We start from the raw sequence: 13,276 nt of genomic DNA on the forward strand, positions 1-13,276 counted from the left end.
GTTTCCAATTTTTTTTTTTTTTTAGATTAAGAAGTATGGGGGGGGGGGGAGGCGGAGTATTAACTTGAATCACTTTTCTTATGGGTGATTTTGAAGGTGAAAAGTCGCGGGTGGGTGGGGAGCAGCTGACTTCCCCCCAGGACCACACCAGGAAATGCACTTTACGGGGATGTGTGTGTTACTCACGCAGATCGGATCGTGTGTATGTGTGTGTCATGCGGATAAAACTGCCCAGTTCCCTCCCTCCCTTTCCTTACTCCACAGAGAGAACAGAAACCCAGCGAATCTGTTTACATTCCCGAAATGCCAGGAGGAGCGGGGAGGATGGCGCGGCAGTGCCCAGAGCTGGAGACGGTCTCACCAGAATAGGGTTTGGGGTTGGACGTTTCCTTTCGCGTCTGCTAGCGACTCGGGAGCAGAGCCGGGCCCCCAGTTCCCTGGAAGAGTTGGACTCGCCTCCCTCGCGGAGGGCGGGCCGCCAGCCCGGGAAGGACAGACGCACGGCCAGACGGGCCCACCCGGCGGACCCACGGAGGGAGGCGCGGCAGAAGCCGGGCTTCGCGCCACGGCCCCGGCCTTGGCCTTGGCCTTGGCCTGGCTGCGGGTGCGGTGGCGGGTCTGGGCCCTGGCTGGGCGCCGGGCAGGACTCCCACCCCGGCGGCTCCCTCCGGCGGCGGGGCCAGGGGAGGAGGGGCGAGGGGAGGTTTCCATCCTAGAATGCGCATCAGAACTTTTGCTTTTCCCTCCCCGCCTTCTTAAAAGCAAAAGCTATAATTTATAGTCCTTTTCGATGCGCGGCGTTCTCTATTTGAACTCCACATTCAAACTCCGGCGAAGGGGCGGGAGGAGCGGGAGTTGGGGAGGAGGCGGCCGCGGCGGGGGAGGCCGTGCGTGGCGGCAGGTCCCCGACGCCCCCGCCCCGGCGGCTCCTGACCACGCTGCGCTCCCAGGACGCAGACCGCGAGCCCCACTCGACTCAAAAGCACAAATCTGCCCCCTTTCTCCCTCCGAAGACTGATCCTGCGGCCTCCCCGCCCTTAAAGGGCCAGCGGAGACCCAACTTTTCAGCGCTCCTGGAGGGAGGGGTGGAGGGGGGCGCGCGCTGGAGGAAGCACAGACCCGGGGCGAGCGAGGCGGGGAGCAGGGCGAGGGGGAGCTTCTCATTGGGGGGACAGGGCGGGAACCCCAGCCTCGCGGCCCTCCGCACTGGGGTGTTCCCACCTCCTGCGCCCCAGCCTCTCTCTCCTCCAGACTTTCTTGCCTTGAGAGAGGGGGTGAAAGAAGAGTGAAACAGTGTATTACATGACTTTGTTTGTTTTTGAATATTAAATTGCGCCTATAAAGGAGCCCCTAGGATGGGGATTTTTATCTGCTCACATTTGTAAACTGGTATTTTAGACTTTGTATGGGAAGCGCCGTTGACTGAGTGTATCTATGGAAATGCCGACGCTATTTTCAGATGAGACTTCATTGAAGGGACCTGCCTGGACCCGAGTGGACAGTAACTCGGGGACACGTGTCTTTACCTGGCTGCCGCCGGTCCGCCCTCCCTCCGCCTTCCTCCCTTCCGGCCGCCTGTGCTCCTTCCTCCACCTCCCGGGCGGCCTGGCTCTGCCCCCGCGCCTTTGTCCGCCCGGCCCGGCCGTCTGTCCCTGGCCGTGTGTCTCCTCCGCTGGCTGACCTGGGGACCGGGTAGGCAGGGCAGGGCTGTGGCTGGCGGCCGGCAACCGCTGGGACTGCGCGGGTCGGGTTTATTTAATTCTAAGGTTCGGGCAAATCTTGGATCGATCTCCGCCTCAGCTCAACAGTGAGGCTTCGGTACTTATCTTCTGCGGTCGTGAATGTCTGTCTGTATCCGATACGGCTTTTTACGTGTTTAAATATATACTTTGTAAATAGAGATGTCTCCGTCTTATTCCTTCTCTCCCCTCCCCCTCCCACTGGAGCAGGCGGACAGGGGACCCCCCCTCCTCTCTCAATACTACCCCACCCCCCATGCTGGCCCCAGCAGCCCAGGGGGACCCCACCCCCAAGGCCCTTCCCCGCCGGGGAGCCCCAGCTGGGGGGGAGGTGGGCTCGGGAGGGAGCGGGAGGAGGAGGCCTCGGCTCCCCTCGCCCACCTAGTGCATTTCTCTGGGACCCAGCAGAACTCGGGGACCCCGGGAGGGTGGGCGCGACTCCTGCGCCCCCCCTTCCTCTGTCGGGTCTGCCCCACCGAGCTCCTCCCCCCAGGCCCCATGTTGCCGGTCCCCCCCAAGGCCAGAGCTCCTCGCCGCCGCGCTCCGGGGCGCTCGGGCCTGCTCCCAGTCCAGTCGTGGGACCCGCCCCCCATCCTCCCAGCCTCGACTGCTCTCCCCGAAATGCAGGCCTCTCGCCTATTGATTGAGGAATTGAATTCGCGGGTATTGCTAGGCAACTGGCTGCTCCAAGCGGCGCAGGGCGAACTGATGTGATTAGTGAACCCGGAGCTGCCGCGCGCTCCCCGCGAGCCCCCACAGCCTCTCCCTCTGTCCCGGCCTTCTTGGGGGGCGGAACCGGGAGGACCGGATCTCAGGGTGGGGGTGGGGGTTCCCGGCCTTCCTGGCCGCAGTGGGGGCGGGGTCGTGAAACCCGCGCAGGACAGCCGCTCTCAGGATCCCCAAAGTGGCCGTCGCATGGAACCCATCCACCCCGAGCCCCGCAGACGGCGCCCCGAGAACAAGCGCGGATCCAGGAGCCTTGGCCCAGCGCGAAGGGAGGGGCGTGTCTCCTCTTATCTCCTCTCGGCCAACAAGTCGGGGCGCTCTCCTCGCCTCCTCCCCCCGTTCTGTGACCTGCGTGGGAGGACGGGAGGGAGGGAGGGAGGGAGCTGCGGGCTGGGGCTGCGGGCCACCGAGCGCTGAGTGCCCGTGGGCTGTGCGGGCCTCGCCCCGGGGTAAAGTCAGTGGGCGGGAGTGGAGGGCTCCGTGGAGGGCGCAGCGGGCGGTCACCCCCAAGCCACGGCCCTGCTGCTCCGCCAAACTCCCTCCCGCGTGGCTCCTGGGTGCTGGGGCGGCGCAGTGGGCGCCCCTGGCCCGTTCCCCGGCTGGTTGGCCGCCACCGACCTTCGCTTGGACCGGGAGCTCCTAACTCGGGTTTGGTTCGCTGGGCAGATTCTCCAGGAAAGCGCCCGGGTGTGGAGGCCCCGGCCGCGGTGCCGCCTCCCATCCCACCCGACGCTCCTCTGCGCCCCGAGGGCAGGGTCGGCTGGGGCAGCCGCCACCAGCGCGGAGCCGGCCGGGCCCACACCGGCTGAACTGGAATGTTTATGGCTTTTCCGTTTGTCTAGGATCCCCATCGAGGCCCTGTGCTGTGCAAAGGAAGACCCCACGGCCCACAGTCCTGCCCAGCACGTTGGAGGCTCGCACCCCGGTTTCTCCTTCTCACTGAGAAGTTCCCCGCCCAGAGGAGGCCTTGGACCGGCCTGGAGCGCGCGACGGAGAAGCTAGGGGCTCGACGGTGCTCCACAGCGGCGCCCAGCCTCGGGGCCTGGACACCGGGAGAGGGGCCGTGGGCTGTGCCCGGGGTTCTCTTCCAGAGACTTCGCAAACAGGGGCAGCTGGCAGCCCGTTCGGGCCGTCGGGGCGCGGGTCGTGCAGTTCGGTTCCGCGGGTAGCTCAGAGCCGGGAGCTGGGAACTTCCCCCGCGCGCCCGAAGCGCCAGCGGCCGGCACTTGGCAGGACGCGCGCGCCCTCTAGAGGCGATGGCCTTAGCCCCTCTCCCCGGGCCGCCCTTGCCTCTCTGGGTCGAGCAAGGAGCAGGGCCCGCCTCCTCTGCCCCACCCAAGTGGGCACCGTGCGCGCCCCCTCTGCGGCCAGGGCTCCGAGCGCGGGAGGATGGAGGGAACGCGGTGTCCAGCCGCCGGATCCCCGTCTGGGAACCTGGATGTGCGGATCATGCCAGGCGCCTTCGGACCTGGGGGCTCCGGGCCCAGCCCTCAGGCCGGGTCGGACCCCTTGGCGACCAAGCCCGTTCTTCTGGAAAGGCGGTGGATGAGGCGGCAAACTCAGCAGCGCATAAAAGTAACAAAGGCCGGTGTGGACCTTGGCCCGCACCCATCTGTCCGAGGCTCCGTATAAATTACTCCCAGGAAAGCCTGGCTCGCTACCCGGGTGCCTGTGTGTGTGTGTGTGTGTGTGTGTGTGTGTGTGTGTAGCACCGGCTCCCACTGCCAGTTTGCTCCTTCCCAGCCCCCCCAGCCCCTCTCTGCAGCTCGCAACACCCCAGGACAGGACGCTAGGGTGGTCCCTGCACACTTTCCCCAACACAAACCTGCTCCAGCCTCTGAAGGCGAAACAAAAGACAACAAGCCGGCAGCCTCCTGCGCAGAATCTGATTTCAAACCCGCAGGCTGGGCTTGCACTTCTAGCTGCAGTGGGAACCTCCCGAACGAAGGCATCCGGCATCCGGGCCTTTGCCCCAAACCAGGGGCGGCCGACAGGCAGGCCCAGCTACACTTCGCTTCAAAGGGCGCTAGTTCTCCCCGGAGGCTGAAATGTATGAATAAATTCATGCCCAGGGTGCTGCGGCCTTGAAGGGACCAGGGAAGGCTCTTTAGGAAGCAAGTCATCTGTCGTGGGCCTGGGTCAGGCCTCGCAGCAGCCGCTCACGCAGGGCTTTGCAGCAATTCCCCCGGAATTTTATTGCTGTGTCCTTTTAAAGTGCTACCACATGTGGTGGGTTCAAGGGCTAGAGCGGCTTCCCAAGGCAGCACCTCTGGATGCTGGGGGAGGGGAGGCGCGGGGCTGTTTCAACCTAAAGTACCAGTTTCTGGGAGATTGTCTCAAAGTGGGTTCATGAAGCATCACAGCGTCTGGGCCTCTAGCGCTGGATGCCGGTGGCAACACTCACCCGACCCCCCGTTGTGCCCCATGTCCCCTGGGATGCCAAACCACTCTTTGTGAAACGCTGGTACAGGGACTCACTTCTATAATCGACCACACACCTTTGCTTAGGAAAAAGAATCCTTTTCTGCACCCCAGAAAGGTGGCCACGCCTCCCCCAGAGCCCCAGATCCCCCTCCTTCTATTCTGTCACGTTGGAGGATTTTGCCTCAAGAAGGGGACAGCGAAGACACTGGTGTTTCCAGGCAACCCCTCACGACACACAACAGGCTAAGTAAGAAAAAATTTTTATTGATATACTAAGTGAAAAGGCAAAGGTCTGACACATTTGCGAATGTCTTTCCCCTGCAAAATAAATTAACGTCTAAAAAAACCTCTGCAACCTATTGCTAGTGTTAGTTTCCCAAAAATACTACAAAATGCACAGAATTCTTAGATGCATGTGAGCAAAAATTTGGCCATCTAGGCACTACCTTTCCCAGGCTCCCACCCCGCCCTCCAAACCCTGGTGGGCTTCCTGGGGGAGGTATTTCCTTTCACTGGTTGGTCCTGTTTGAATTTGGGGGCTGGGCTGCTGTCCTGTATCAACAAAGACCTTAGGTTTCCCAGGGAAGTAACATACCCACTTTTGTTCTCTTTTAAGAAAGCAAACAGCCATAGTGTAAAGCAATTAAAAGTGGTATACACAAATAACTCGGCTTTTTCTTTTAATTAAAAAACACACAAATCAAGCCAATGATTGGCACTGGCCCATAGCACTGGTCTTTCCCCAAAGTTTACCCCTAATGAAACCTCTAGTGAGGCCCAGGGCCCTCTGAAAGTCAGGTCAGAATTCTGAGTGTATCCAAAACAAGGAGCACTCTTTTTGGTACCAAAAATATCTGTATAAAAATATGCCAACCCCCCGAAGAGGAGGGCAGGCCGGTTACTTCTTCCCACCCGTTCACAGAAGCAGACAGGACAGGACCGGACACCCATTCCATGCGCACTGTGCTTTCTGCGTGGCAGGAGCCCCTGCGGATCGAGGAAATCTCACGCTGGACATGTGACCGATGCCTAGATACACGCATACGCGCACACACACATAGCAGCAAATAAAACAGGACTTTTATTAATTGGTAAACATGGCGCCCAGCTCGGAGCACCTGGGCCGGCTCCAGCAGAGGCGGTCACACCTGCGCCCACTCACGCACACACCGCTCGGAGTCACGGCACCCAGGAAACACACCACACGGCAAGGCAGGGTGGCCGGGAGCAAGGTGTTTGCAGGTTCAAACTTTGGGATTGAAACAGCTGGTGAACAGAAAGGCACCGCATTCGTTGGGTCTCCAGACCTGGCTGCTGGGTCTGCAGGCCGCCCACAGGCTTGGGGTGGGGGTGGGGGTGGGCTGTCAGCTGCTCTGTGGGGGAGGAACCCCTCTGATCACACCCAGGGGACAGCAGGGGAGGCCGGAGCCAGAGGCCCAGTATATGCTGGGACCCCTTCCTTCCCCGCCTGGGCGTGCAGGGGGCCATTTTCCCTTTACTGCCCACTTTCCAGTTTCAGCCTGGTGGTCAGGGACTCCTCGCCCTCGGCTGCCAAGGTGGGCACCATTCCTGCAGCAGCCGGAGGGGCTGCCGTGTTCGAGCCCCAGCTCCTGTGGAGACCCCGCAGTGGGGCCCCGGACACAGGCTGTCCCCAAAGGCACACAGTTCAAACAGATTTGGCTACAAAGTCCCGTGTCCTATTTGGCACGGAGGGCGGGGCTGGGAGTGGGGAAGGGGGTGGAGGTGTAGCAGGCCCGCCCGGGGAACAGCCTGTGTCAGCCGGATCTCCAGCAGTCAGGGCCCCACCGCTGGCTAACTTAACCAATCATTGGAAAAAACACCGAGTCCCCCAAAGCCCCCTTTTTGGCATTATAGACCCGGTGACGCCCCAGCTGGCCCGCCTCTCCCGCGCCCAGGACAGCTCCCCGGGGCCTCTGCCTGGTGAGCCACTCTGATTTTGCCCCGCATCCCCAATGCACAGGCAGGCAGGCAGCTTCTCCGCTGGGAAGGACATGGAGCCCCCAGAGGTGGGGGGATTGTCAGGGGTGGCGGGCCCCCGCACAGCCAGCAGGCCCGGGCAGTTTGTGGGGCTGAGATGAGGACTGCGTGGCCCTGGCACAGGTGGCAGAAGGCAGGCAGCAGGAGTGACACCCTCTCCTCCTGCCCCCTAAACCCAGAGGCTGGCTCTCCAGGTGCAACAGCTCAGGGACTTGCCCAGCGCGGCGGCCCCAGGTTAGATAGCACCAAAGCAACCTCTCTAGGGTCCCTGCCTCCCCCACCTCACACACAGCCCTCAGCTGTCAGGGGAGGGGACAGCGACAGGGAGATGAAATCCCCTCCCCGGACAGCTCAGGCACAGTTGGGGGGGGGTGTTCTGACAGCAAGGCCACGGCTCCCCCCCATCTTAGTCCGCCTGCCCTGGTGTGGTCCTCCGGGCCTGCTCCCCACCCCCCCACCCCAATAGCCGTGTGCCACCGGGCAGAACAGCCACGCTGGCCCAGAAGTTCCCTCCTGGAACACTGTGCCCCTAGGAACCAGGAGCCGTCACCACAGCCAGGAGGGCAGTTCCGAGATTTGGCTCGAGCTGCAGGGGGTGCCCAGACTTCCTGAGGCCACAGGGAAGCGAAGGCCGAGGTAGGAACGGGGCGGCCAGGCCCCAGCAAGGCATCGAGGTACGACCCGGCCCGACGCCCCAGGCAGGGTGGGCCCGGGAGGCCTCCCGCCTGCCCTGGAGTGGCCTGGGTGTGGGCCACTTACTGGAGCCAAACCGGAGGCCGGGGCGAGGCGGGGCGGGGAGGCGGCCACGGAGTCAGTAGTGCCGCAGGCTGAAGAAGCCCACGCTAGTGGGGGACTCCTTCACGGTGACCGTGATGAGGTTGGCGGTGACGTCGGTGACAAAGACGTGCTCGATGAGGCTGCGGGGGGGCTTCCAGTCCTGGCTGGTCTGCACCGACACCGACAGGCTCTGCTTGGCGCCGGGCGGTGAGGCCGAGTCCGGGTCCGAGTCGGAGCTGCTGTTCTCCTCGCCGGTGCTCATCTCCGACAGCGCGGCCGCTTTGCGTGCGTCGCCCGGGGCCCCAGGCCCCTCCTGCCCTCCGGGGGCCGCGCTGCCCTGGCCACAGTCCCTTTTCCCCGCGGGGGCGGGCAGCGCGGCAGCCCGGGAGGCCAGCTTCTCACTCTTGCTGGTGTCGGTCAGCATGCCGGCTCCATTGCCCCCGGCGGGGCCAGCCCCGGCACCCTTCCCAGCGCCGGACACAGCGGCAGGGACACCCTTGGCGGCTGTGGCATGGCGGGCGACCATGCCCACCCCCGGCATGCCATTCTTGACGCTCTGTAAGTCCAAGACCTGGAGGCTCAGCTCCTGGGTGGGCGCAGGCTGAGGGCCCAGGCCACCGGCAGGCACCTTGCTGCTACTGTGGGCATGCGGGGGCCCCCCGGCTCCCCCTTTCGGCTCCATCGCCCCACTGCCGGGGGCCTTTGGGAGCTTGCTTCCTGGGGGACTGAACCCCAGCTCGCCCTTCTGCGTCCTCACCTTGAGGTCCAGCCCGAGGCCACACTTGCTGGCGGCCTGGGCCTTGAGCGCCAGCCGGCTGGCGGCCTGGGCCTGGCTCTGGCTCACGCGGTTCATGTAGTGCACGATGGAGCTCTGCCAGCTGATGCCGCCGCGGCTGGGGCTGCCAGCCATGCCCTTCATCAGGCTGGCCAGGCTCTCGGGGGTGGCCAGGCTGCTGGGGCCGCCGCAGGCCTCCTTGGCGTGGGCCTTCAGGGCCGCCAGGCCGGCCACGGGGGCACTGAGCGGAGGGGGCAGCTTGCCGGCCGGCGCCCCCAGGTCCTTCCTGGCGGTCTTCAGCACCCTGGCCAGGTTCACAGGCCTCCGGGCCGCCTTCTGCTCTGGGGGCAGGGGCTTGCGGCCCCGCTTCTTCCGGACGGGGTCCTTCAGCTCGGGCTTGGCCACCAGGATCTGCGCCTTCTTCTGCGGCACCGGGTGGGTCTCCCGGCCGCGGGGGCCCCTCTTGGCGTCTAGGTCGCTGTCCCCCTCTTCATCAGAAGAAGAGGAGGACGACGTGGAGGATGAGGAGGAGCTGCTAGACTTGCACTTGGAGGAGGTGTCCGGTTCCTGCAGAGAGCCAGGGAAGGTGTCACCCTCTGTGGCCTGGTCCCTGGGTCCAGAACACACACTCCCCCCCAGGGTCTCAGCCACGCTGAAGCCAGCACCTCCCGTCGCTTCCACACTAGAGGCAAACGGGGGGAGCGAGCTAAAAGCAGGAAAATGGCGCTGGTGGGCCTGGCTCAGTGGACAGAGCGTTGCCCTAAGGACTGAAGGGCCCTGGGTTCGATTCTGCTCAAGGGCCTGTGCCTGGTCGTGGCTCTGCAGGAGGCAACCAATCGATGGGTCTCTCTCTGTCTCCCCTTCTCCCTCCCACTTTCTCTAAAGATCAATGGAAATAAAGCAATAAAAATAGAAACCAATGGAGAAATATCCTCAGCTCAGGAGCCTGCACTCGCTGCGACCCCACGCAGAGGCCTGGAGGCAGCAAGGAGGCCAGGGACTCCCTCCTCAAAGCCCTCAGCCCTCCTGCCTGCACCTGCACTCCACCCAGCGCCAGCAGGAGCAGCCAGAGCAGACCTCGCCACCCACCTTGAGCTTGGAGTGCCGGCTGCAGGAGGACATCACTGCGAGCTTCCGCGGCCTGCCCCGGGGCCGCTTGCCTTTCTTCCGGTTCTGCACCTCCTTCTCCTGTTCCCTGAAGGGAATCACCATCGGGGTCACAGAACCGCCCGCACACGGAACCCCATGGCCTCAAACCCCGTCCACTCCAGCCCAGCCCTCTGCAGCGCCCGTGATGTTTGCACACCCCTCCATTCCACTGGCATCGGGTAAAGACAAGTCGAAGGGAGCCAAGCGAGCCCTGCACGTGACAGCTTCGGGCTCTCCGACTCCGACTCCACGTACAGCACCCTGACCCAGGCCTTTCTGCAGGCAGAATGTTTCCGAATTCTAGAATGCCACGAGGGGTCATGTGGTCACATGGCCCAATCCCCTCATTTCAAACCAGAGTCTAGGCCGAGTGAGGACCCAGCACCTCCCCCAACTACCCGCGCAAAACCTGCAGGTCTGAGGAGCACAGAACCCACGGCTCTGCTGGCTCCGCACGCGGTCTTCCCAGGCCAGTGCCCTGCGCAGTCCCGCCTGTTCCCCTTCCTAAGACGCCCGGTTTCTGGATCCCACAGAGGCCGAGCTCGAAGCCCCAGGACGCCTTCAACCAGCCCCGACTCGGCCACGGCGACAAGAGATGCCTCCCAGCCCCTCGAGAGCGCCTGTGTTTCAGGCTACTGCCCATCCCCCGGGAAGAGGATCTATCTGGAGGGGTTTCCTGATGATTAAAACGGGCCGACAGCATCTCCCTGGGGCCTGGCAGGTGACCCTTACAGGGTCCAGTGAGCACCACCAGCCCGACCGCCACCTACGTAACCGCGCTCCCAGCCTCTGGCGGGACCTTCCGCCCATTTCCGGGAGAAAGAGCACCCACCGCCTCAGGATGTGACCCAGACCACCGGCTTTACCTCTCTGGCCTCTTAGGGTCCGACAGCCCCATCTCGGTATCCTGCCCACCGACCCTGTTCCTTCTGCTGAACCCTAAGGAGCTCAGCCAGGACCGCAGGCTCTCTGGTCAGTGTGGACACCCCCTCACGGCTCTGGGACCTGAGCTATGGCCTCCCAAAGGCAGGAGGGCAAGCCTCTGCTCACGTGTCACCCCCCGCCCCCCGCCTCAGGCCAGCTTTTCTCTCAGGCACCATCACAGCCCCTCGGAGAAGCCCCAAGCCTTCTGCTGGACCCCAGCAGGGACAGCTGTCGAGCAGCTAATGGATCTGCCTCCATCGACAGACAGGCACTCCCCTGCCCAGCGCCCACACCTTCCCCGTCACGTGTGCTCCCGACAGCACCTCTGGACTCTCCTGCCGGTTGGGATGGCCTGTCCATCGCCTGCCTCTCACCACCCCTTCCCTCGAGCACCTCAAGGCCTCTCTGTAACAAGGCTCCCGCCCAAACATAGAAATGGCACCTAGAATTACAGAAGCAGACTCGGCCCAGACTGGCCGGGGGCTGCCGCGTGCCCGCGCTCGCTGGGCACCACTCATCCGGCACAGTGTGTTCTGCAGCCCCCAGAAAAAGACACACCCCGGCAGGCCCCGCCCAGCTGTGCGCTCCGCTCCCTCGGGCCTCTCCTGCTCGGTGGCACCTGCAGGGTGGGGAGGCCGGGCCTGTACTGTTGCCCCAAGCCCGCCGTCCTAGCTGCCATCAGCCCTGTTTGCAAATTACCCAACAGGAAAGGCAGGGCTTTTGGTGAAGGAATCCAGACGGTTCCTTTAGGCAAGCCTGGCTCTCAGGAGCCCAACAGCAGCCCTGACTCCGGCTGGGCTCTGAGGTGTAGACACAGCACTGGCCGCCTCCTATGGGGCCTCAAAGTTTGCTCCACCTTTACAGGCAGCCCTGGGGATGGCAGCAGGGAGCCCTGACAGCTGCTGTGGGACCCCTGGATGCCTGGGGCAGGCCCCGCCCCCTGCGTTCCCCCCAGCGCCCCCTCCCCGCACAGCCCCCTCCTCACTTCTTCTGGAAGGCCAGCAGCAGCCGTGGGTCCAGGATGTTCTCCTCCGGCTCCCAGCTGTTGTGTCTGGAAAAGCAAAGAGCAGGTCCCAGTAAACAGCAGCCACTTGAGAAAGCAGCCGATCGCTGCGGCCGGCAGTCCCGGAAGACCGACCCCAAGAAAGGCCCCACTCGTGTCCAGGGTGAGCGCCTGGAAACGGGTTCGGAGGCCGGTGCCTTACCGTTAAACTCCAGGGGAAACTGCTACTTCACCCCCCCTCCGCCCCTCCCCAATGAGCTCCCGCCTCAAGAGGGCTGGTCTCCCCACTGGGAGGAAAACAAATCCTGGTGAAAGGGACCGCGGCGGAGGGAGCCCCAAACCCTGGCCCGGAGCCCGAGCGGGAAGGGAAGGCTGTCCAGAGGCGGGAGGGGAGGCCGGGGGCACAGAGGCGCAGCCCAAAGATTGAAAACAACGTGGCTGGCGCCCCAGCAAGCGCGGGCCAGGCACCGGGAGGGGAAAGCGAAGAAACGTGGGGTTGGCCCGGGAATAAAGGGGAGACGGGTCTGCGCGAGCGGCGGTAAACAGAGCCCCCTCCGGGAGTGCCGAGTCCCCTCCCTCCCTCCCATAAAAAAAAAAAAGGCAGCCCTACCTTCATCAATAGACAGCTCAGGTTACAGCGGGGAACACGGACCGGAGGAGGGGGGCGCGCGCCCACGGGGAGGGGAGGCGGGCAGGGGGCGCGAGCAACAAATGGGCGCGGAGGCCCGCGCGGCGCAGGAGGCGGCGGCCGGGGGCGCAGGGAGCGGGGCTGGGCCGCGACCCGAGGGGGGCCCGAGGGGAAGCCGCCAGCCCCGCACTCCCCGGGTTTGTAAACAAAGGGCTCCCCCTTGCAGCCGGGGCGCCCCCTCCCCGCCGGCTGGAGGAGCCCGCGGGACCCCGCGAACTTCCCGCGCTGGGCGCAGACCCTCCCCCCCAACCGCCAACTCCGTGGCGCCGAGGGTCCTCCCTCTCCCCGGGGCCGAGGGGCCCGGGCGGGAAGGCGGCCTCGCGCGGTGGGGGACTCACTTGGAGGACCAGCCGCGCCACTTGACCAGGTACTCCAGCTTGCCCTGCGGGGAGAAAGGGGCGCGTGAGCGGGCGGCGGGCGGGGGGCGCGGGCCCAGCAGGGCCGGCCGGGCCGGGCCGCACGCACCTTGCGGAGCCGCTTGCTCAGGATGCACTCGGCGGCGAAGACCTGCTCGCCCACGCTGCTCAGCTCCTCCATGCTGCCGCGCCCGCGTCCCCCTCCGCGGCGCCCGCCGCTCCCGCACCGCCGCTCCGCCGCGCGCCCGCCGCCGCACACAAAGCACCGCCCCCGCCCGCGCAGGGCCCGCCCCGCGCACGCGCAGCGCCGCCGCGCCCCCCACGGCGCCTCGCCCCGCCCCGCGTCCGGCCAATCCGGCGCCGGCCAATGAGCGCGCGCGGGCGGGGCGTGGGCGGGGCGCGCATTGTTCGCGGCGAGCTCGGCCTCGTGCCCACGGCCGGGGTCCGCGCGGGCGCCGGACCGGGTTGGGCTGGCCGGACCCCCTCGCGCGGGAATCCCAGGGCGCGGCCGGGGGACCGCGTTCGAGTGGGGGCGGGGGCGGGGTGCGCCGCGGGGCTACGGACCCGGGAAGTCGCCGGCTGCGTCCGGCTCGGCCCCCGGGACGCGCCCGGCCGCCTCCTAATGGGTTTTGCAGGAAAAAGCCATTGTTCTGGCCCGAAGGGGAAGTGCGGACGGAGCGCGGCGGCCGCTTCCTGCCCCCGCCTGCGAGGGGCGCT

General features: G+C 65.0%; 1 protein-coding gene across 2 annotated transcripts; it reads right to left on the reverse strand.

The window, feature by feature from the left end:
- Window positions 1-5,133: 5,133 nt before the first annotated feature.
- Window positions 5,134-12,826, reverse strand: CBX2 (chromobox 2). Of its 2 annotated transcripts, XM_036341492.1 has the most exons (5): window positions 12,669-12,826; window positions 12,542-12,585; window positions 11,498-11,563; window positions 9,529-9,634; window positions 5,134-9,006 (listed from the first exon to the last, which is right to left on the reverse strand). In XM_036341492.1, exons 1-5 carry the CDS (start codon window positions 12,738-12,740, stop codon window positions 7,699-7,701), a joined length of 1,596 nt encoding a protein of 531 aa, XP_036197385.1. In that variant the 5' UTR covers window positions 12,741-12,826; the 3' UTR covers window positions 5,134-7,698. The 2 variants fall into 2 exon arrangements, with proteins under 2 accessions (XP_036197385.1, XP_036197386.1); XM_036341493.1 differs by lacking the exons at window positions 12,542-12,585; window positions 12,669-12,826 and adding an exon at window positions 12,126-12,535.
- Between the last annotated feature and the right edge of the window lie 450 nt (window positions 12,827-13,276).

Source organism: Myotis myotis, unplaced genomic scaffold (genome assembly GCF_014108235.1).
Source record: "Myotis myotis isolate mMyoMyo1 unplaced genomic scaffold, mMyoMyo1.p scaffold_m19_p_17, whole genome shotgun sequence".
NCBI lineage: Eukaryota > Metazoa > Chordata > Mammalia > Chiroptera > Vespertilionidae > Myotis > Myotis myotis.

Bases quoted from the DNA above. Each gene is read 5' to 3' on its own strand.
- CBX2 (XM_036341492.1), bottom strand. From the start codon at position 12,740: ATGGAGGAGCTGAGCAGCGTGGGCGAGCAGGTCTTCGCCGCCGAGTGC. The intron at 11,564-12,541 runs GTGAGTCCCCCA...TTGCTTTTCCAG, and splicing joins TGGCGCGGCTGGTCCTCCAA to ACACAACAGCTGGGAGCCGG. The intron at 9,007-9,528 runs GTGGGTGGCGAG...GGCTCTCTGCAG, and splicing joins GCCGGCACTCCAAGCTCAAG to GAACCGGACACCTCCTCCAA.